Source organism: Hemibagrus wyckioides, linkage group LG17, assembly GCF_019097595.1.
Source record: "Hemibagrus wyckioides isolate EC202008001 linkage group LG17, SWU_Hwy_1.0, whole genome shotgun sequence".
NCBI classification, from domain to species: Eukaryota; Metazoa; Chordata; class Actinopteri; order Siluriformes; family Bagridae; genus Hemibagrus; species Hemibagrus wyckioides.
Window position 1 is genome coordinate 19,277,159 of NC_080726.1, and position 25,386 is coordinate 19,302,544.

General features: G+C 38.6%; 1 protein-coding gene across 2 annotated transcripts in view; it reads right to left on the reverse strand.

Annotated features, from left to right (window-relative positions):
- The window catches only part of lsamp (limbic system associated membrane protein), a 619,635-nt gene that overhangs the window by 45,124 nt on the left and 549,125 nt on the right, over nucleotides 1-25,386 (reverse strand). For both annotated transcript variants that reach the window (XM_058413983.1, XM_058413982.1), the window contains one exon: nucleotides 7,005-7,237. In XM_058413983.1, coding sequence (XP_058269966.1) covers nucleotides 7,005-7,237 — 233 coding nt within the window. The remainder of the gene's footprint in view (nucleotides 1-7,004; nucleotides 7,238-25,386) is intronic.

A 25,386-nucleotide genomic window follows, 5' to 3' on the forward strand; every position in this document is an offset into this window, starting at 1 on the left:
ATAATTGGAACATCGTAATTTCCTTTAATGACAGGTCTGTCATTAGAGGATCTTCATTGGCTAATCTGACCTCGAGAAAATCTTATGAAATCTTAAAAGACCACAAAAATCACACAGTCTAAAACCATTTCAAAACCAGGTTTTGGTATTATTGTAATCCTTGATGAAAGGCTATTATCATGAAATGTAATATTTGGTTAAAGTCTGTAAATTCCTAGTTCATTTAATGGAAAAACCTCTGTCCAATCTTTTTGAAAAGTGTTCCTGAACAGGTGTCCAGACGTCTGCATGCTTGCTGTCAGACAGTAGAACATTCATCAAAGCCAGTGTTCCTGCAGTACTTTAAGGCTGTCAGGACATTGCAATACTTTTGCCCTTGGACTGATGGGCTCTTCTCCAATGTACCGCGTATCCCTACCTGGAAGCACTACAGGATTGCGCCATTTAAATGCATGAGCTTCATGTTGGCAGAGCATAAAAAAGATGAAAAGAAGAGCCTCTTTTTTGCCGCGTTTTCGTCCTGGTTCGGCCCGGGGAGAAAACAGAATGCTAGATTATTTCTATCATTAAAACATCAAGGGATTCTACAGGGGTACTGGCTTCAAAGGAAGCAGACAATTCCGGTAGCGTTAGTGAAGCAGGAAGTGAGAGCCAGAGGTTTGATGAGAGCGATGTTCTTCTCGTCACAGCAGGTACAGTGGGTACTAATGATGCAATCCGGAGGGAATGGTTAAACCTGGCAATACTGGTGGTAGCACCATCAATCCAGAATGCTGGATCTCCACTTTGATATCTTTTCCAAGCTCTGATTGTGCTTTCACCCCTCCATGATTTTTGATCTCTGTCTACTTCCATCAATGGCACCAGGGCCAAAAGGTTGCACCTGTCCTGGGAAAACTGGTAAAGGTCAAGGCAATTTGGGCTTTACCTTTACTTCACATTTGTCCACAAAGACATCCACACGCTTCTTCTCCTGCACAGTTCTTCACGCTTCCTTGCTAAATACCAGCACATTGTACTTTGGGGATAAAGACAGAAGCCATAAATATTTAATAACCCTCTGTGTGGCTTCATGAAAGGACTTCGCCAGTCTGAGAGAGTGAGATCGAGGCAGGGAGGGAGGGAGTGAGCAAGCAAGTAAGAGACAGAGTAATTGCATGTTGCAATGCTTCAGAAACCGGTAATGAGACAAAGCCATCGAGTGTGTCCATGCCACTGAGGCTACTGCCACATTACTCACAGACCTCTCACGTGTACGCTTTGCGTATTTCTATTTCAGTATATCAGATATAAACATTATACAGATATCTCGGCCAATACCCACAGGCGCAGAGATGCAAAGGTCACGCTGAGAAGCATACATAATATTATGTATAATCAAATGGAACTGAACCCGTCATAGGTAAAAATGTCTCCGTGGATCAGACACAAAACAATGAGGCAGAATTTTGACCATCTGCAATCACATACTTGGTGCTACCTTGAGATGTCAAAACACCCCACGATCCATCATGAATGGGTTGCAATTTGTAGGGAAATGGCTGAATGATTCAGGCAGTAAAAGTACCTTATTAATATTGGCTTCACGTCTAATCCCGCTCCTGTGTAATCACGGAAAAAGGGGGGGGCTGAAATGTACTAGATCACATGTAATTACAAGAATATTTCCTCTGCCTCCTTGCTGTAGTCAGGAAACTACTTTTTCTTGACAGAAACTGTAAATTTGATGGTTATTTAATGGCACCATTACATCCCTCTATATGCTCACAAGACCAGCAGGTTAAAAGCAATTCTAACCAAGATTCTGACTGGCCAGGAAGTGATTAATCTTCTAGAACAATAGCTTTTTACTACTTGCACAGTAACATATTAGATAATAAAACATATGCAATTGTTGATGTGACAAAGTTTTCTAAAAGGAGATGTTTACGTAGCATTAATTGAAAGAATCCTCTTGGTCAGGAAAATCCAGGACAATGCTGCAGTTTGTACACATCTACATTCATCTGCTTCATGCTAAACTTGTGCATTATTAACCTGCAAGAAGATGAGATTCACAATCCACTGATTAATTATTATTATTATTACATTCAGAGATCCCTTCAAATTTCAATGTTGGTCATGCGATCCAATTCCCTCACATTACTGCTTCTTGGTTATATGTGATATTCCCAGCCATGAATCAGGCATTTCTTGCGAACTTTTTTTTAAAGATAGATATGCGCAATTTACAACACCCTGAAAGATCTGTCTCTATGACACTTGTGGTCTCCTGTGATTAATCCGAACTCTCAGAAACCACTCAGCTTTGATTGGTCTCCCTGCTCACGGCTCGCAATTTTAGATGGTTTTGTGAGCACGATAATTTGCACTGTGAAGAGTAGAAATGCTTCATTTGGATTCAGAAGACAGTTATTCTTCAAAATACTCCTTAAAAAAAAGAAATCCAATATAGTACACAGCAAATGGGTCACAGAGGTCAGAATCGGCATATTAATTATCCATCTCCAGACTATGAGCTTCTAATTACTCTGGGATAAGAAATGATCATCTTTGTTCATCATCTATGCAATGAGAAGATAATGGAGATTCAGAGAAGAGAAATGGAGTGTGGATTACAACCAAGGGAAAGTGTACAAAGAAATACATAGTTTAAGTCTGCAGACTGCGGAAAAAATTTTTGCAGATGGCTCAGCAAATCTGATTACTGTAATCTTCAAGGACTTGACCATAATACAAATAGTCCTTATTCGGTCTCTTGGAAGAGAGGATCATATTTAACCATGGTACATAAACACTATTGCTGAGATAAGCTTTTTATGGATGGTACTGAGGAACATCTTACATTTACTGACTTACATAATTTGGCAGACATTTTTATCCAAAGTGATTTACAGAATGAGACCCAATATGTCGTAATGACAGTGCAGGAGTTTCAAATGCTATGGTTAGGGATGAAAGTTAAATGGGTCCAACTGTGTTGTGTATCTAGAAACAGAAGATCCAGGTATATAGAACTACAGAATTAAGTGGCCCAAAACCTGAAAAACTTGAGTATCCTGCACAGAGCCCTAACTCTGACTCACCCCAATAAACACCTCTGGGAGGAACTGGAATCCCAACTGCACCCCAGACCTCCTTGACATCCCAACATCAGTTCCTTATCTCACTATGGCCCTTGTGGCTGAATGAACCCATATCCACAGTCACATTCCCAACATCTAGTGGACAGATTTCCCAGAAGAGTTGAGCTTATTATAAGCAAAATAGAGTAATAAATCTGGAATGGGATGTTCAAAAAGCATGAGTATGATTGGTCAGGTGTCTGCCTACCTTTGGCTATACATCAAACCATGCCATATCTTCAAGTTTCAAGTATATATGAGTGATCTGATACATAGCATTCAGTACATAGATAAAGGCCTCCCTTCCGTTTTCCGAACAAAGAAAAGCTTTACCAAACCCAGTAAAGTAGATGGCCTGACATAACTTTGTTGAAAGGCTTTAGCTATATTATATCAGGACTCTTTTTAATGTTCTCAGCAGGAGACAAGAAGTAAATGTAGTATTTTTGAGGTGCAGTGTTAGACAACAGATTAACGGTACAGTCAGAGAGTCTATTACAAGGAACAGCACATGCCTGCGATATTCATAGTTACAGCTGGGAATTTATGCCAGTTGTTCAGTAGGGTAGTTAGGGTACTCAATAACAAGGTAACAAGGGATGTCACCTCGCTGTCCCCGGCAGTCGTGTCAATGCAGATGGAGATAATTTGTAAAGTGATGTCCTCATTGCTTACTCATAATGCTGCCTAAGGCTTGAACATAAATCTGCATCTTCAGAGGTTGCAGAAAGTGCATTAAATTGAGATCTATGTTGTAAAGGGCTAAAGTTCTGTAACTTTTACCAGATGAAACATAATGTGTATGCATGAGGTATCATATCTGTAATCAGAAACATTGCTTGGCAATAGAGTTGACCACAGCTACCAGAGCAGTGTTTTCTTTTTTTCTTAGCTTCATCAGCCATTAACTTCCACGATGAATAATACAATGAACACTCTATTCGAAACTTTGCATTTAAATAGATCTTGGGCTGGTTGTTGAGGGTGTGACCGCAAGAAGCAGGTTCTGAGAAAACTGAGCTGTCGGAACTGGCTGGTCCATTAACAAGATTTCAATCTGATAAGAATAATGTTTCTGTGCATTTTAACTTTTATTCCAACAAAGTTTCAGAAAACGTACAAATGATGGCTCCACCCATGACCTTACAATAAGCATTTTTATCAGATAAATGCTAAATTTTAAGATTTTAATACACTCTTTACCTGCTGAGCTACAAATTCCTACACCTAACAAAGTAATCTGGACTGTTATGCGACTAAAATTAAAGTTTCAAGCGCTAGAGGTCCTCAGACTTAACCTGTCATGTCTCAACCAATACTTTTCATTTATTTGCATTTAAATTATTTTTAACTGATGCTTCACCATTCTGCTTGATGAGGCTAGTCACACCCTCAGATTAGATCTGATTACGCCAACACAGGAAGAATACACACATTGCCATAAGGCAGAACAGTGGGTGAGCTAGACACCCTCCAGCTTGGTAGGCAGTGACTTTGAGGAGCAAAAGAAAACACATTGAGCTGTACTCGACGTTTAAAAAGTATGCCCGTGGAGAACCCATACAGTGCTGGCAAAAATCTGTAACTTTGGCCTGTGGAAAAATAGATCGGAGGTCTTCCTTGCTGAGATCTCAGTGATTCATGCATTAAGACAACCACTGTCTTAAAAAAAAAACTCTTACAGACCAAACAAGCTGAATGTGTGCTGAAATGGTTCTCTGGGGACAAGAAATCACACAATTCAATAACTCAGTTGTATTTTACACCTTTCTAAAGTGGAAGGGCTTGCTACTGTAGCAGAAATTTTGGCTGAAATTTTTTCGAAAGGTTCAATGAATTTAGTGATGTAATATCTGCCCTACAAACCTTGTGTGGTCTAAAATCCCCCCTTAAACTGGTAAAAACCTCACTTTTATTCAAATTTACAGTAAATGGCACCAGAACAACACTGAACTCACTATTAGTTTGTCACCGAAGATGAATGGCACTCCCACGCTCTTTGTTTTGTCAGGCGCCCATTTTTTTTGTTTGTATATGGCCATACATTAATTTATTTTATGCTGAGTAACCAGGGAAATTTGCAAGTGCAACAGAATTGCTTTTAATTGTGCAAGGAGTTATGGTTTTGAGTAACAAAATGCTATTCGATACAAGACAAAAGGGATAATGAACACATTCCTGCTTAGGAAATGAGATCGGTCACTTTTCAGCCTCCCTAGAGGTAGCAGGCATAAATCTCTTCAGCGCTTTGCCAAAAACATTTCAACCTGCCCAGGCACCCAAGAACAAAAACAATGCATAGCAAGGGCAAATGCACTAAAGTGTTTTGTACTACTGCAAAAAAAACCAACAACCTGGGGTTATTGGCTTGATATAAACAAAAAATTGTATTAAATGAAAAATATTTGAATGGGGTCTGCAAGGTCTCATGTGTTAATTCTCTTCATATGCAAGCAATTATCCAAAAAGAAAGCTTTCATACATTTGTAATTATTCCAGCATTTCTTCTTTTGTGGCCCAATGTCTGAGCATGACCATTGTTTTTGTCACAACGATGAAAAAAATAAATCAACCCCAAAACACGTCAAAAACTGGGTCTAATAAATGTGAAATGAATAGAAACCCAAAAGCAAAAAGCACAGCAAGCTGAGAGCACTTAAAAACAATACAAATGAATGGTTAAAGCATTAGCGCTGACTCTATGGATTTAAGAACTGCACAAATTGTTCTTATAGATTCTTTCTGGTGCTTAGTATTATCACCATCAGTAAGAGAGACAGCCTATTAGCGGTTTGTTAAAGGGTAGATGTGTGAGAGAGCAGACCTTAGCTCACTGCACACAACTTAAAATGGAGTATAAAGCTCAGTTCGGATTACATTAGTTTTACGTGGATAAGTGGGGTAAAGGAAATGTAGATTCTCTTCGAGTATCTCTCTGCTTACTGAAATGTCTCCATACCACAAAACCTCTTCTCCCACAAGGAGAAGATGAGATATATATACATTACATGTTTTCTAATACTCATTTTATAGAAAGTTAAATACAGTGTAATCTATAAAAAAAACGACTGACCACAGATTTGGATCAGAAATCAGAAATTCTTTGGTATCAATAGCTTTATCCCACCTCCCCATGTAAAATGAAACCCTAAGTTTAATTAATTAGCATTAAGCCAGGACTAGCAGGGTCACATCCAAATAGTAGCAATATGTTGATATTTTTGCAAGACTTTTTCCAAATGAACTGTTTGCCTTGGCCAAATTGGAAATCATCATTAAGCAGCATTCAAGAGTACTTTCCCTACCAACGCTACACATTATTATCATAGTGATAATAAACCTGTTCAGGTTGAAGTCAAAGGACAGAGTGGCTAATAAGCTCAATTAGTGTTGCCTTCCAGCACTAGGATAATTATAGTATAGAATAATGAAATGACTAAATGCTGGAGAAATTCCTCAACAAATTATATGTTGGTTGGTACAAACCATTTAATTCCATAGCCATAGCATAGCATATTTGAATATTTTGCCAGATCACACATGAAGACTGACACTGAACCTAGTTATTTAGTGCATGGCCATAATGCAGTTGTGTCAAAAATGTCACTACTTTGTCATCAGATCACACAATCAACCAGCCATGACCCTACTCATAAACTTTGCCACTCATCCCCATCCTTCCAAAACATATATTTAAATCTCTTTCTGGTTGACAGGCTGGAAGACAGTGTCCTTGATGACTGTAAGGCAAGTCCTTGCCCGAGGTTGTTCGCTTTGAGGTATTAAGACCACAGTAGTGCATTGACAAGTGTCACTGTGCTGTCAGCTAACTGACATTTTGTCAATCACCCAAATCCCAAGCTTGTGATCTAAGCTCACCTTGTACAATAAGGTAAACCTGGGAGGTCTTGGACTGCTGCTTGGTCTGGATGGAGCAGGTATAGGGCCCTTCATCGTATACATCCACCTTCTGAATGCGCAGACTGTACTCAAGCTGACCCTTCGTCACCAGGTCCACACGGGGGTCCAGGGACCACTTGTCCTCACTGGCAAAGATGATGTTGGAGCGGTTAAGCCAGGCCACTTTGGACACCTTGTCATCTACATAACACCTGGGCAGAGAAAGAGAGATAGACATGGAATTTTTCTGTAATGGATTACAGAGGAACAATGACAAGAATTGCATCTGATACAATGTAGAAGTGCTAAAATCTGTTTGCTAACTTTTTAAAAGCATTATTTTCAGTTGCAAGAACAAAGGAATCCAGATATATTGCACGATGTATTCTTATATGATAATAATCTTTGGGTCTACCAAGATCTACCCTTATGATTAGTGAAACAATTTCCAAACTTTTATACTATCCTTCAGATGATGTGCAATTTATGATCCCTCACAGGTAGGTGAGATTAAATATAAAATAATATAAAGTTGCTGAACATGACACAGATGTCATGTATAGGACAAACTGACATGAAGTAGACAAGCAAGTCCCTAATATGACATATTTTCAGCTTCTCTGTATTGATTTTTAGAGAAAGAGTTGCTGCAAAGATCAACCTGACAAGAAAAGAGAAAGAAGCAGGCAGAGCAAGTGGGAGAGTGTTCAAAGACCCTCAAAATATATCAGAGAGAGCAACTTTTGCTCTAAAATTTAGATGATCTTTGCAGTAGGACACTCTGATTACTACATGCTGCTCGAAGGTTGAAATCCAATTGAATGAACCTGAGCATCATCACGTTTGTGGCCACCACAGTTGTAGCCACATACCTGATGCTGAAAATGTTTTGATGTTGATGTTTTGTTAAATGTCTGACCATCTTTCTCACTCTTTCTTTACCCTCCATCGCTCTGACTGCCATTCTCCCATCTCTTTACTGCTGACTAACGAGGGCTTTTCACCAGGGCCTGTCTGCACGATCGACATTAGCTCTAAACAACAGCTAACCAATCTTTCTCTCTCTGTCTGACAGCAAGCTTGGTGCAGTGACGGATGTGTGCACTGGACGCCCGAGGCCTTGCCTGGGGGAAGGAGAGAGCGAGACAGAAGGGGAGACAGATAGAGCAGAGAGATAGACATAGGTAGCCAGAAAAGATGGAGAAGAGACAGAGACAGACAGATGGAGGGATAGACTTGTGAGTTAAGGAGGAAAATAGGAACTGCACTAATGAGTAGAGGAGAAGAAGAAGCCTCTGCTGACTGAGAGAACAGGCCAGTGGAAGTTGACATCTCATGAGTTTGCACCCCAAAGGGGTTGCCCCCAGTGTCTTTGGCGAAGTTGGTTCCTTGACTGAGAAAACAGCTTTCCAGAGTCCAGCCAAGAACCTACCTGATTCAAGCCAAACTTCACACCCATTCTAATCACAAACTGTGCCAAACCCAGCCAATACCACCCCACTGTGCCAGCAGCCTGCTGTAATGCTGCCCACCCACCCCTTCAAATCCAGTCACTACTGCCAATCAGCTCATTATTTGAGCTGCCCACCAAAATGCCTATTCCCTGCTCCAAATCCTGCCCAGCCTCCAGCAGTCCAATCTGCCTATTCCCCACTCCAAACCTGTTTACCAACCCATGCAAACCCAGCCACTACCACCACGAAATACCCCCCCCCCCGAACCAGCTACTAGTACGCCAGTCTGCCTATAACAAGGTCAAATCCTGTCTACCCACCTGCCCAAACCCAGCCACTACCACCACAAGCTACCCATTGCACAGCTCCAGAGCTGCCCCCTCACCCCTCCAAACCCAGTACCCCATAATTTTTTTCATTTCCTTTGAACCCTACTTAATATGTATATGTCTCTAAGTGCTTAACACACATGGATTAATTTTTAGAAAAGACCTACTAAAAGCAGTGCAGGACATAGCAAGGTAAAAAAAAAAATGGACAAAACAAAAGCCATCACAGGGTCAAAAAGGTACTGGATTGACTTTCACTGTACCCATTCTTTGTCCATTTTCTGCTCCAGGATTGCCCACAGACCATCGCTACCAGCCACTACCACCCAAAATAACCTCCTCAGTATAGCTGTAAGTGCTTTAATACACCTGAATTAAATTTAGAAAAGGCCTGTTAATGAGGTGATGAACTAAAAAACAGTAATAGTGACAAAACAAAACACCCCCTTTGCCCCAGAACCTGCAAAACATGCAGATTTGAAGCTCAGAGGCAACAACTCCACTCAGTGAAGGTCAGCACAAAGATCTTGCGGGTCACTAAAAGAGAGAGAGGGATGCAATAGCTTTCCTCTTACTGCTTTTTTTGGCGCAGTTTCTGAGTTGGCTTCAAATAAGGGAATATCTCAGATAAGGATGCCTCTCCCAAGGCTGTGCTTTGAGAGATGAGCTGTACTCTCCTCAAAAAGAAAAAAAAAAACCTTGTGGAACATGAGCACAGGGATTGCACTACTGTTAACTCTAATCAGCTACACGCAAAACCCAATGGGTTGAGTTCGTGCAACTGGAAAGTACCTCAGTGCAGTGCAAGGACTGTCAAATTTACAAACTGCCCACTGAAGTGTAGACTCTTCCTTGCGCTAAAGTTCATTATAGACTAGCATTAATATTGCCAGTGGTATAATATTGCAATTAACTTCAACTGAGCAGGAAAAACATGAAACTGTGCATCACGCCATGACAAAAGATGGAGATTTCTGCTCAAGTGAAAATCTAATCTCACAACAATGACGATTTTTATAATGGGAGAAAAAAAAGAGATTTGCATGCATAATCATCTTGCTGGAAGTACTCTAAACCAAACCTAAAATGATACCCTTTCCTGCTGCTGCTATCTCCACTGGGAAATGTTTAAAAAAAAAAAAGTCTAAGCCTGCAAAATTTATGGACACATGCTCTAATGTTCCAGGCATTACTAGTCCTAAGGCATGGCCAGAGACACTTACTGAATTAGCACTACAGACTGAAGCGAAGGCGACTGCTGGAGATAGAAGGCCAGATTATGTGCTTATCGTGATGCATCATCATTCAGGGAAATCATAATTATAATCATTGTCCTGCTGTTATCAAGTTGGCATTAGGAAGACTGTTTGGACTCTAGTGAAAAATGTGTTAAAAAATAGCAGTAGTTTAAAAAAAAAAATCCAGTGGTAATATTCCTACAAATCTACAGTAGTCCATAAATGAAAGCCCAAAAATATAACTGTATATATTCTATTTCTGTAACATTATGCTGCATCCAAGGTTTTGAGTAACAAAATTTCCAAAACATATTTACCGGCGTCTAGACAGCATCTAAAAATAAGCACTTGTCATTAAACCTGAATAATGAAAAAAAAGACTAGATAAAAGAAAAGATGGAAAGCACTGAAATACATCTAATAAGGAGAAATAATGAGTCTAGTCTATTACTAATATAATGTGTGGATAGTTCTACTATCTGACAATAATCACTTGTTTAGTTCAACAATATGGCTGCCATCCTTTTTGTATGGCATCTTGTATAAAAGAGCACTTGATCCAGCACACCATATTATTTAGCACAATTTTATATTTAAATCATGCTCAGTTAATAATGTTTTTCAGGGATTGGGCTTGGCCCCTTAGTTCCAGTGACAGGAACTCTTAATGCTTCAGCATACTAAGATATTTTGGACAATTTCAAGCTCCCAACTTTGTGGGAACAGTTGACCCAGGATGAAGGATGACCCCTTCCTGTTCCACCATGACTGCACACCAGTGCACAAAGCAACGTCCATAAAGACATGGATGAGCGAGTTTGGTGTGGAGGAACTTCATCCTCACACTGTTCCCACAAAATTCCAAAAATGTCTTGGTATGTTAAAGCGTTAAGAGTTCCTTTCACTGGAACTAAGGGGCCAAGCCTAACTCCTGACAAACACCACCTGAATTCAGGAATTCCATTCCAATTTATATTTAACATTGGTCTTCCTTTTGAATGTATTTACAGCCTGAAGTGGGAAATTATGGTGGATAAACCAAACGATAGTTTTGCTGCTCCTCTGGTAACACGCAAGAAAAAGGTATCGTGTGTTACTGAGACACTCCTCATGTGAGTAAATCTCCGAATCACAATTCTGAAGTTTCACCTGAATACCATTTCAGCATTAAATCCTCACAACATGCAAGTTACTCAACTCTCAGTTAATATTTCACTCAATGCTGCATGGCGGGCGAGATATAGCTTTGTTTGTTGAACCTCGCGACTGCTGCTTCTGAGATTGAGTGGCAGATGTGTGAACTCTGGAACAGCTTGACTGTGATTTTTTTTGCATTGATGTTTTACCATCGGAGACTAGAGTCCTACTTTGCAGTTATACTGAAACCTCTTTGCCATCACTCAGCCAACAGGGAGTCGAGAAAGAGAGAGAGATTGAGTGAGTGAGCGAGGAAGGAAGGGAGCAAGGAAGCGAGTGGGGGAGGAAGAAACAAATTGCAGTATAAGGAGAAAGAAGAGGATAGTTCTCTCACCTCCTCTGTGCTTCATCTTGCTCCCTCAGCACTTCTCTGTGATCAGAGAGCCCACTCACACTCCTCATATCAACTATACATCACACACTCCTTCCTTTCTCTCTGATACACACACACATGTTTGGTGCATCGGATTGCTGAAAACATCCCCTATATATCACGCTCACACACCCACAACCTTGATAACACACTTTCTCTGCTACACAAGACTTATACATTAAGTAAACCTTTTACACTCCAGAGACTAGACTGCTTTTACATATTCGCAGAAATATATGAAAAGTTGAAGGAAATTTAGACTCCGAGTTCTAGCCAAGTATCAGGATGGCTAGCCAGAGATCCATGATGCTGGAGATCGTATAAAAGTCGGAGCTTTCGAGTCAAGGAATAAAGTGCCGCTGCATCATGCATTTCTAGAATGTAGGATGGAGTGTTAAGTATAAATATTAATATGCAGTGGATTTTCCCTTTTACTCTTGAAGCAATTCACAGTGAGTTGCATTAAAAGGAAAACAATTAAACACATCCTCAGGTAGTTATAGATTTTTATGGATTTACTCTGTAGATTAAATCATAAAATGCAAAAACAAACAAAAAAAAATTGCTATTTGTACCATGCAGTCTCACTGGATTCTACAAATGAACTCATAAGAAAAGCTATGAAAACTCAGCCTCTCATTCTGACCTTAACCATATATATTTTTTTACTTCATGAATTGCAGCTCTCGCTGTCTCTCTGGACTCTGTCAGTCTCTCACCCTAAAAACAAAATGCCAGGACATAAATTTTACAAGGCTCTTCCACTGGTGCTAAATTATTCAGTGAAAAATGATTATGTAATCGTGCGCATGCAGGGACAGCCGACCGATTTCGATTGGTCTCGAACCCGGCCGACAACTGTGCCTCTTATTAAACTGCGTTCCAGCAGGAGTCTTGGGGAAGGCCTATTGTTTATTTAACCTTAATGCATTTTTCAGCAGCCATTTGTTTTGCTGATCCAACACTCTGAGGTGCAGGACAGCCCAAACTTTCCTGCTGACTGCCAGAAACAAGGGAAGAATTTGTTTCATTTTGGTGTATGTGTCCGTTTTCACTCTGAAGGACGTGTGAAAGATTAGAAAACCGTTCTTTTTCATGTCGTCTTGACAGGAACTTTTGGACATCTTTTTGAACAGTTTTGTGGATTTCCGAAGATGGAAAAGCAAAAGTTTTCACTATTTTAAACTGGGTTGACATGTCATATGAAAAACGTACTCACTTATTTATTACTTTTGCCTTAATAGCATTTTCTAGAGCTTCTCTCTCTCTCTCTCTCTCTCTCTCTCTCTCTCTCATACACACACACACACAGAAACAATGAAAATATTCTCAGACGGCAATAAAATGAGAATTCCCTCAAAGCTTGTTTTGTCTATGGTATGGTTTCATTGGTTTTGATGCCTATGACACAATAAACTGTTTAATATTCTAGGGGGAAAAAACACACAAAAAAAACAGTTTTTCAGCCCCTGAGATTTAAACAGATGCACAGATGCAATGCAGAGTCTGGAGATAGATTGATGACTTCCAGTGAAGCATTTCACAAACACAAAATATTTTTTTATTTAAAAGCATCAGATTTACAGTATGTTATGTCTATTCTATGGTACACGTGAGTGCTGTTCTGAATCAGAATTATGGCTTCAATTTTAAAATATTAGTAGCTAAAAAAGGTTTGAATGAAATACCTGGATCAGAACCCGCTCTTCTACTCCATATATATATATATATATATATATATATATATATATATATATATATATATATATATATATATATATATATATATATATACACACACTATATTGCCAAAAGTATTCGCTCACCTGCCTTGACTCGCATATGAATTTAAGTGACATCCCATTCCTAATCCATAGGGTTCAATATGACGTCGGTCCACCCTTTGCAGCTATAACAGCTTCAACTCTTCTGGGAAGGCTGTCCACAAGGTTTAGGAGTGTGTTTATGGGTATTTTTGACCATTCTTCCAGAAGCGCATTTGTGAGGTCACACACTGATGTTGGACGAGAAGGCCTGGCTCTCAGTCTCCGCTCTAATTCATCCCAAAGGTGTTCTATCGGGTTGAGGTCAGGACTCTGTGCAGGCCAGTCAAGTTCATCCACACCAGACTCTGTCATCCATGTCTTTATGGACCTTGCTTTGTGCACTGGTGCACAGTCATGTTGGAAGAGGAAAGGGCCAGCTCCAAACTGTTCCCACAAAGTTGGGAGCATGGAATTGTCCAAAATGTCTTGGTATGCTGAAGCATTCAGAGTTCCTTTCACTGGAACTAAGGGGCCAAGCCCAGCTCCTGAAAAACAACCCCACACCATAATCCCCCCTCCACCAAACTTTACACTTGGCACAATACAGTCAGACAAGTACCGTTCTCCTGGCAACCGCCAAACCCAGACTCGTCCATCAGATTGCCAGATGGAGAAGCGTGATTCGTCACTCCAGAGAACGCGTCTCCACTGCTCTAGAGTCCAGTGGCGGCGTGCTTTACACCACTGCATCCGACGCTTTGCATTGCACTTGGTGATGTATGGCTTGGATGCAGCTGCTTGGCCATGGAAACCCATTCCATGAAGCTCTCTGCGCACTGTTCTTGAGCTAATCTGAAGACCACATGAAGTTTGGAGGTCTGTAGTGATTGACTCTGCAGAAAGTTGGCGACCTCTTCGCACTATGCGCCTCAGCATCCGCTGACCCCGCTCCGTCAGTTTACGTGGCCTACCACTTCGTGGCTGAGTTGCTGTCGTTCCCAAACACTTCCACGTTCTTATAATACAGCTGACAGTTGACTGTGGAATCTTTAGGAGCGAGGAAATTTCACGACTGGATTGGAAATGTTTGTAAAAACAGTCTGCATGCCTTCATATATATATATATATATATATATATATGAAGCTTAATAAAATGTTTACCTCTGAACAAATAGTAGTTTAGCACTGAGGCACAGTCACTGTAGTGTAGATACAAAGAAAGAGGTGTTCTATTGGTTGTTTTTGTTTTTTTCTCTAGTAGTTTATTCCAGTAACCTGACCTGAAAACCACTTTACTGATCTCCGAAGTAAAACTAAATTTCAGGCCTATAAGTTCCCAATATTTCATCCATATGTGTAAAGTGTAGAGTGCACACACACACAGACACTGTGCAAAGAGCCTGCATCTAAAAAAAATCATAAAACAAAATCATTAAACATAAAGCCATAATAATGAAGTGATGCTGACAATAAAATAACCCAGTTTTGACTTTCTTTGTCAAAACTAAAGGATCTGAGTTACTAATCAGAAAGTCAGGGGTTCAATCCCAGCCCCTCCAAGCTGCCATTGTTGGGCCCTTGAGCAAGGCTCTTAACCCTCTCTGCTCCAGGATTGCTGCAATGACCCCAATATCCTAAGCTGGGATATATGAAGAAAAGTATTTCATTTTGCTGTAGTGTATATGTGACAAATAAAGGCTTCATCGTCATTTTTAGTGCCTTGATTTTAGAAAATATATAACATAGTTGTTTTGGAAGATAAACAGCAGTGTTGTATATCAATCCCTCTATTAAGAAGCAAGAAATAAGAACTCTGGGAATACGAAAAGCTTAAATAAACTAAAAGTCTGGGAAACAGGTGACTAATTAGCAGAGCAAGAAAAAACATCAGGTGTCTCCCAAATTGTGTGCTTACACACTATTCTGTTCCATTGTGATGTATAAATAATGTGATCATGTGTTCATGACAATGTCTACTTCCAGTTAGCAAAAAGATAATAGTTTCTCCTTCCATTAGAGATATAACCCTTTTAAAATTCAAACACTGAACGGTAGAGTACATAGTGTGTCGTGTATAGTACGTCATTTGAGACGCAGCTCATCATGGTAATATAATGCCATTAACCCTTGACCACTACGGCTCACTGTTTGGACGAACAGCATTCACACACCCCGACAAAAGCAACTTGCTCGTCGGACTGGATCACATAATGCATCCCGACCTTTAATCACGAACATTACAGCTCCAGCAGTGTGCTTTTAATAGCTTTAATAGACCGGTGGGCTTTTAATAGACGAAACCCAGTACGTGGCAGATATCTAATTACCAAAGTTTGTTCTTAATGATTGAAATAGGCAGATCTGAAAACTCATCATGGAGGAGCTTTAGCATGCATACAGAGGATGATTATAGCAATATGACAAGGTAGTAAGACAAGATATTAACAAATTAGAATCTAAAATATGTTCAGCTTGCTGTGTCTAGTCTTCAATTAAAAAGAATTCTATACATTAAAGCATGGAAATGTCTCACTGCACAGATCTATTATGATTCTGTTTCAATCAACAGGTTCTTTATTAGTACCTAGAATACGCTGACTGTAGGAGGAAACAATTTTTTACAAATCCCATCAGCTTCTCTGTTAACTTCCAGGACTCAGACGTGTGCTCAATCTTTAAAGATGAAATCCTATTTGTTTAGCCTGGCATTTTGTGAAATAGCTTTTCTCTCAGGTAAAGCTGCAGATGTAGCGGGTTCATGGGCACAGAGTGTAATCACTCAGGTTTCTTGAAAGTGGATTGGCGGGATGCTTTACGTCCCCCTGCATGTGTTACTTTCTGGCTGGCCATTTGAGTTGTTGCTAGACCTGCTGGATCTCCCGTTTTCACTCTGGTCAAAGTGTACACCATTTCAACCCATTGTAGGTGGTGTAAAAGCATACCTAATAATCTTTTCTGTCTCTCTGTTGTGATGTCCTGACACTTTCTCCTGCTGTGGCTCCACATACACTCTGCAGCCTGATTCATCCTGACGCCTTAAAAAAGCAATGGCTGTGTCCCAGATGACTACACACTTAAACTATGCCCTCTGCTCAAAACCGTCGTATTTTAGAATGGTGGTAGCGTCTCAGATGGAACACTTATGGTATTTGTACGAACCTAGAAGTATTAGTCGTTACCCATTTGATGGCAAAACGACATCAAACTCATGTAATGTGATGCCACTAGAGAAGCTTTAGCAGAAACAGGTGAATTTGTAAAAAGTCCTGCTTTTTCCCTCTTGAATAAGTGTATCATCTCAGTACTTAAAATGCACTACTACTTGTTGGAATTTTTAGTGTAAACACACAACTCACACTATTTATACAACACAACGCTACATCCATTAGAACAGCTCTCAGTTAGCAGTTAGTTCAAGCTGGTGCTTCAGCTTTGATATGTTTTAAATACTGACCTTTTAGAAGGCATAAATTGAGTTATACTCCAATACACACACACACACACAGACAACAGTTCTTTCATTAGCATTTGCATCAGAAATGCTTGTTAGTTTTGTCTTGCATTGCTAATAAACCTTCCAGAAGCCCACCATTTGTTGAACCTTCAAAAGGGTTGTGTGTGTGTGTGTATGTGTGATGGATTGGAGTGTTCATCTTGCAGACAGATCACTAATGTGACCCTAATGAGCATGTCCGTGCATTTGAAAATGCTACACACACTGCGTTCAGCTAGCATAATGACGACTCCTGCTTTGGCGGATTAGCGGATAATGGTGTTTGTTAAAGCCCCGGTTTGAGTGTGTGTGCGTGTGTGTGTGTCTGTGCATGAGGGGCAACTGGTGTGTGCCGACTAATGAGGATTGTCTCTGCAAGCTGAGTTTTTGAAAAGCTTAGTGAAGGTAAAAAAAAAAAAAAAAAAGGCATTTTGAAACTGGTGAAGCTCTCAAATATCTTGTGTCGTGCAGTTTGGCGCTCGAGAGCGTGGCCTTTCCAAACTTCCTAACGCATACTGAAAGACTGAACTAATCAGTGTGAAAATTTTGTTGTTTATTTGTTTGCAGGACATGCTCAGCTTCATATTAGCTTTAGTCTCAGCTTAGATTAGCAAAACAAGCTAACTGTACTAGCTATGCATGCTAACAAGCTGCACAAATGATCTCTGCTACTACGTTCCAAGTCTTATTTCTTCTTCATACTCTCCTTCATAACATAACGAGAGATTGTATACGACAAGAGGTGATGAATCTGCACTAAACCGATTTCCCCTAGGTTTTAAATGAGGAACTGAAGAAAAGGCGGACCACAAGCACAGAGGAATCATTCAAATCATTCGATGTATTGTATCATCACTACTTTGAACCATTGCTGGCTATTCGCTTGCTAGTGTGAACGTAGGGTCAAGTGGTTTTAATGTTTCAGAGGAGAAATGTGTGAAAAAAAAAACAGCTTGGAGAACAAATCTCATAGTTTAAGCAGTGTGTGTGTGTGTGTGTGTGTAAACTCTGGAGGATGGATGGAAGTGGGCAAGTGAGAAGTTGAGAGAAAAAGATGGAGGAAGTGTGAGAAAGAAGAGAGAGCAAGATTGTGTCAGTGGGAGGAATTACAGTGTGTGAGTGACTAAGTGTGTGTGTGTTGATGTGAGCTTGCAAAAGCAGTAAATGGAGCAGACCAGCTCTTTCAATCACAGTGTGTTTTATACGAGACTTATTGCAGCCAGAGACTCCATTATCCTCTCCTCTCCTGCCGTCTCTCTCTCTTTCTCTCTCTATCCTAACGTCTCTTTACGATCTCCACTCGTCTGCTCTCTCCACCCAAAAGTAATTAATGCTCGAAAGCCCATTTACTACACTGAGAGCATATAATTCGCTTTTGAATCCTCCTCCTCCTCCTCCTCCTCCTCCTCCTCATCATCATCGTTATCGCTCACCCTTTCGTTAGACGAGAGCGAAAAACGGAGATGAGATTTTTTTTTTCTTTTACAGGCAGGGAGAAATAGCTCTTTAATTACTGATCTGCTACAGTGACTTCTCTCTCTTGCACAAATACAGGCCTCTCACGGAAAGGGGGAGGGGTGTTTAAAAAAAAAAAAACACTCCACATATCGATTTGTCGCTGGCCGGTGTACATGGACATGCCTCCAATTAGCCACAGAAAAACCCGGAATATTCCACAGGCTGTGTGATGTAGGAATGTGAGCATAGATAAATGTGAGCAGGAAGTCAAACATACACTCTAACTGCCAGATTAGTGCTGAGCACAGTCCTCAAGCAAGGACCAGAGAGAACCAATCACAGAAGAGAATGCTAATAAGAAGAGGAAGCTGTGACCAAATATGGAAAAAAGAATGTTCATGATGTCATGATGGTTGTTACAGCATCTGACCAATCAGCAGCTTCATTCAGACACCAAAACCTTTTTCTTTCTTTCTTTCTTTCTCTCTCTCTCTCTCTCTCTCTCTCTCTTTCTTCTTTCTTTCTTTCTTTCTTTCTTTCTTTCTCACACAAGATTGTAATTTTGAACATGATTCTGTTTTATTTCAATTAAAAAAAGAATGATCTTTTAAAGAATACAAATTCCAACTAGTTGATGTCATGATTGTTGCACCAGACTGAACCAATCACAGAAGAGAGTGTTAAAAAGAAGCAGAAGTTGTGACCATATATGGAAAATAGGGAACCGGTATGATTAGGTGCAACTAATCAGCAGAAAGAGTCTTGGTTAATGACAACAGGAAGTTTGACCATATAAGGAATATGCACGGCTAAAATGGCTAAAAAGATGTGTGTTGTAGCAGGATGATTGGCATTTCTAAATTGTTTGTAGTGTGTGTGTGTGTGTGTGATTGTGGGCTGAGATGAGTTGGCATCCCGACTTGTCCCGTGACTTGTCCCCCAAGTCCCCTGTGCTCCCAGTGACAGAAAATCAATGGATGGATGGCAACTATCAAAGGGATAAAAGTATGTGTTTCATTAATGAACTAATAAGGAATTGTCGTGATTAGTCTTTAGTAATCATTGGCAAAGTGTTATTTTAGAAAAGGTATAACAGTAAAAGTGGTAACAGTAACTCTACTTCATCACACCACCCATCAAACTAACTGATTAGTTTCCTGTAAGGACACCACTTCCATATTCAGTGTGCAACCAACGGGCCGTGGACCATTTGGTACTGGGCCTCAAAGAAACAATAAACTTATAATTTTATTTATATAATTAAAAATTATATGTATTTTATTAAAAGAAATTGCCACTTGCATTTGACGCAGTTGCGGGTTTTTCTATACATCAGTAATGCCGAGTTCACACTGCACGATTTTAGCCCTGATTTTCATTTGCCGACTGGTTTTGCGAAATCGCCGACAAATGCCTGAAAACAGAGGAAATCGGAGCTCGTGTACACGAGTCACAATCGCACAGTGTAAATTACCAAAGATGCGATCTGAGAGAATCGCAGATGCCCGTGAAATATTTTCAATGCTAAATATCTGGACCTGTCAGTGACTCAAAATCCTGCAGTGTGAAAGTAATTCTGACTGAAACATACCTCGGCGATGACCTACAGCCAATAAGAGAACAAGATACAGGGCAGCGGGCAGTTCGGGGAGGAGTTATAGACCACAATATCAGCAAGCATGGCTTCAGTTGGAGCACATTATTATAGTTTAATAGTTTATAGGTTTTTATCAGAAAGAATGTCTTAAATATAGTTATATCAGAATAAATAAGTTTTACGATTACATCAAACAGAAATAAAGCAGAAATATTTGATGGACCAGCCACATCAGCAGCAGCACATTGCAAAATTATTCATTTTGGTCAATTCTGCAGAATGCACAATCCTTGTTCCCCACACTGACCATTGGCTCGCGAACTTTTTGCCGGATTCCATTTCCAGTCTCGCGTGAGAACTCTGATTTCATGTGTGATCTTGCATTATTTCTCGCGTACTTTCGGTTGTGAAATGCAGTTTGCGGACCAGACAGAGTTGTGGGCGGTTCGTTCTATTGTGAAGTCATGCAGTGTGAAACCTCCTGTCACCGATTCATCGTGCAGTGTGAACACAGCAGAGACTGAATGATACCTAGATAGTCGGGTAATGTGAAAAACTGTCCGGTATCAAACTGGTCCGTGGTACCAGAAAGGACTGGGGCTGGGAATTTAATGGCAATGTCTTGGAATTCTAAGATAGCCACAACCTCATCAGAAAGCTTTAATGACTTTAACTTTTTTTTTAGAAAGACGAGGCAGTTATACATTTTTCTGGCTCAGTGAAAGCAATTTAGGCTTCATCTCAAATCCCACGTCGGATCCTAATATCCCAAAACCCTCCAACAAGCAGCTGATTTATTGGAAATCTGAATAATAAACTTTAATGCTAACATTTTCTTTCTTCCTTTCTTGCTAATGTGTCTTTCTTTCTTTCTCTCTCTCTCTCTCTCTCTCTCTCTCTGTGTCTCTTTATTTCTTGCTAATGTTTATTTTTTGCTAAAGTTTTTACAAAGTTTTGCTTAAGTAACGTTTCCTTATTTCTGTTTCTTTCATTCTTTTTCTTTTTTGCTTGCTAATGTTTCTTTCTTTCTTTCTTGCTACTGTTTCTTTCGTTTTTGCTTGCTAGTGTTTCTCTCTATCTTTCTTTCTTTCTTATGTTTTTTTTTCTTTCTTTCTTTTTTGCTAATGTTTCTTTCTTGCTAATGTTTCTCTCTTTCTTTCTTTCTTTCTTTCTTTCTTTCTTTCTTTCTTTCTTTCTTTCTTTCTTTCATTCTTTCTCTTTCTTGCTAACATTTCTTTTTTTGCTAATGTTTCTTTCTTTCTTTTTCTTTCTTGCTAACGTTTCTTTCTTTCCAATGTTTCTTTCTTTCTTTTTCTTTCTTGCTAACGTTTCTTTCTTTCCAATGTTTCTTTCTTTCTTTTTCTTTCTTGCTAACGTTTCTTTCTTTCCAATGTTTCTTTCTTTCTTTTTCTTTCTTGCTAACGTTTCTTTCTTTCTTTTTCTTTCTTGCTAACGTTTCTTTCTTCCCAATGTTTCTTTCTTTCTTTTTCTTTCTTGCTAACGTTTCTTTCTTTCTTTTTCTTTCTTGCTAACGTTTCTTTCTTTCCAATGTTTCTTTCTTTCTTTTTCTTTCTTGCTAACGTTTCTTTCTTTCCAATGTTTCTTTCTTTCTTTTTCTTTCTTTCCAATGTTTCTTTCTTTCTTTTTCTTTCTTGCTAACGTTTCTTTCTTTCCAATGTTTCTTTCTTTCTTTTTCTTTCTTGCTAATCCTTCCTTCCTTCCTTTTATATCCAATCCCGGAAAATCCCCGAACTACCAGTTGATTTGTTCAACATCTGTATTAATGATAAGCTTTTTTATAAAGGAATGAGTGAGCGAGGGAGGAGAGTCAGGAAAGCACTGAAACACGCCAGAGATCAAGGCTTCATCTCTTCAACCCCTGTTCATCCAGCCGGATGAAGTGGGAATATCAGCCGCATGCCAGTCAGGTTATACATCAAACACTAAGCGGAGTCTCCGTCCCTTTCAGCGTGCATTATTTCATTGCGCTTGCTTCAGACGCTCACCACAGCACAGTGGATCCTCCCGGGAATTAGCTGCTAATTAAAAAGGCAGATCAAATAGAAGCTAATTAAGTGTAAACTAAATTTAAAAAAAAACTATCCTGTAATTAATTTACAGTCAGCCACACATGTATACGAGACAATTAGACCACCACAGAGGAGCGTTACTCACTCGCATCCTGCTCTCTATCCCTTCAGCCTGAGGACTTTATTACAAACTTTATTCAAATTATATTTAAGAACAAAAAAGAAATGTCCAAGAATTCCAACTAGTTGATGATGTCATGATGAGGTCGTTACAGCAACTTCGGTTCGTGCCAAAGAAACTTTTCTTTCTTTAACTTTCTTTCTCTTTTTTACTTTCTTTCTTTCTTTCTTTCTTTCTTTCTTTCTTTCCTTTTTCATTTTCATTGTTTTTTTCTCTCATCATTCTTTCTTCGTTTTTATCTTTTCTTTTCTTTATATATCTTCTCTTTCTCCTTTCTTTCTTTTTTCATCTTCTATTCTTTGTTCCTTATCTCTTCATTGTTTCTTCTCTTTCTCCCTCCCTCCTTTCTTTCTTTCTTTCTTTCTTTCTCTTTTCATTGTTTCTTTCTCTCATCATTCTTTCTTCTTTTTCTCTTTTCATTTTTTCTGATATCTTCTCTTTCTCCTTTCTTTCTTTCTTTCTTTCTTTCAAAATTTTCTTCACATTTCTTTCTCTGTTTTCATTCTTTCTTTTTTCATTTTCTTCTCTTTTTCATTTTCGTTGTTTCTTTCTTTCATCATTCTTTAAGGACACTTAAAGAACATCTAAGAATACAGATTCCAACTAGTCTGATGATGTCATCACAGTCATTACAGCAGCTGGCCAATGAGCAGCTTTGTGTAGACTCAGAAAGTGTAACCACACCTACTTTAGCTTCCTCTTTCTTTCTTTCTTTCTTTCTTTCTTTCTTTCTTTCTTTCTTTCTTTCTTTCTTTCTTTCTTTCTTTCTTTCTGTCTGTCTGTCTTTCTTTCTTTCTTTCTTTCTTTCATTCTTATGCCTTCACCGGGTTCTGATTTGCTGTTACAGAAAAGGAATGCATATCTCCTGACCAATCAGAATGGAGGATTTTGCAAAAGCAGCATTATGGTGTAATAATGATCTTCCTGCATATCTTCTGAGCAGCAGCAGTGAGGCTGAAGCTCTGCAAGCTGAATTATTATGTAGCTAACTCTCTTTCTCTCTGCACCTTTTCCTCTCCCTCGCTGTTTTTCTCTCCGAACAAAAGATGTGTTGATGGAGGTGAAGGGTTGCTGAGCATCTCTTTGATCACACATAAAAAGCAGTCGAGAAACAGTGTAATGGTCTGTGTAAGGTTTTTTTCACTCTACTGCTATGCACAGCATTGTATAACTTTATCATTATAATGGCTTAAATTGCCAATGAAAATTAGGTAAACAACAAATAAACTGCCTAATTCGCCACAGGAAATCGGCATAAAAATCATACGCAGAGGATTTGCAAGTCGAGGGAGGGAGGAAAAAACACAACACAAAACCCTCCACTTCAATTGTTTATTAATCTTTTGTTTCTTCTTCTTCTTCATTTAAAAAATGCTTTAAAGAATTTACTTAAATCAAATCCAACGTATATGTTGCTGTGTAGGAGTGTCTGATTGATACAAAGTATTGGCACCCCTCTATCACATCCATCAAAACAGGAACATGACCTCAGAAGGACGGCATTGTTTATTTATTTATATTTATTTATTTATTTATTTTTATAGTCATGGCCTGGGGCTCATTTTTTGAATATTTGACCATGAACGGATAGATTAAAAGAAAAAATGAAAAAAAAAAAAAAAAATGAATAAAAATTTCACCACAAAAGAAAGTCACAGCCACAAGCTGTTACCTGTGTATTAATGTATTAATGCCATATGTATTACATGGCCTCCGGTGCATTACTAGGAAATGGGCAACATCGAATTTGAAGGTTTTATTTTTTATTTTTTTCTCAGATTTCAGATGCGTTTCATTCCTTTCTCACAAAACTCCACACTTATCTAACAATATCTACACTTAACTGCTGTAACTCAAACCTTGGTATTCAATTCAGTACAGAACAGTGTGACATCTCAGAAATACTGACTATATTCTTTTTTTTTTTTTTAATGCATGCATCATCTTATTTTAAGACACCGCTTCCTGAGATTTTTTTTTTATCAGATGCGTCAAACACAGCATGTATAATTATCAGCTCCTGATTTGTATTTAACTCCGTGTACTGTAGAGATTGACCATGCTTCTTTTTATAATGACCTGTAACTCTCAATTATGTCAAATGATGTTTTCCCGCTTGTAAGGTGTACTTATGTTTAAATTGTGCAGTGAAAAGAAAAAAAAAAAAAAGATTTAGCTGCCTGTTAGGATTCATGGTGGTGAATGTAACAGGACTGACTCATTTCTGACCAGATAATTACTATCATTTACATCGAATGCAAAGCCACTGATACATTCCAACGCTGAAGAACTACAACCATTTCACCTGGTTTTAACTCACAGATCAGTTACTACTTATAGAGTTTCTGAAGGAAGAGCTGATCTCAAATTTTCCTCAGGATTTTCCTACATAATCCTTCAGTTTCATTTAAGCTTGGTATTTTACTTAAACTTGTTAGGATTGAAAATAGAAATACATAAAAAAAAAAAAAACTTTTCTTTTTCTAAACAACAGTTTGTAAATGCTACTAAAAAAATCAGATGACAGCAGGTGTCTTGTGCAACTATTGAAAACTATGGAATTTATAGGGACATTCTTTCTCAGGGTTGGCAAGCATAGAAAATAGCTAATAAAAATAAATACACAAATAAATAAATAAAAATGAAAAAAGGGAATGGGAAAAAGGTGAGAAAACATGGAAAAATGTATGAAAAGCTATGAAAGGACATTTAGGAAAATTATGGGAAAGAATTTGGAAATTCATTAAAGAAACTATAGAAATTCAGAGGATAACATGCCAATTCACCTAAATTATGAAAGGTCTGAACAGATTTTAATTATGGAAATATTTTTATATATAAAAGGTTATATATCTATACATTATTATAAAATATAATAATATATATAATATATAATATTATTTTCTATAAATTATTTTTAAATTTGCAGAAAAAATACAATTATGTACAAATAAAAATGAGAAAAAGAAAAGAAAGTACACAGTGCATCTAGTCAACCACAAACTACAGTTAAAAAAAGGAAATAAAATAATGTAATGTATTTTATGATCTTAAAAACGAAAACAAAGAAACAAATGTCTGGAAATTTACTGTACATAAACGTGATTTGTTTTTCTCAATAAGAAATATCTTGTGTCCTGTATTATAGAAAATGTTTATCAGATCTATCAGAAAAAAAAAAATCCTGATCAATATTGAATGCATTTAAAACAAACAAACCAAACAAGTCTCACACTTGGATGGAG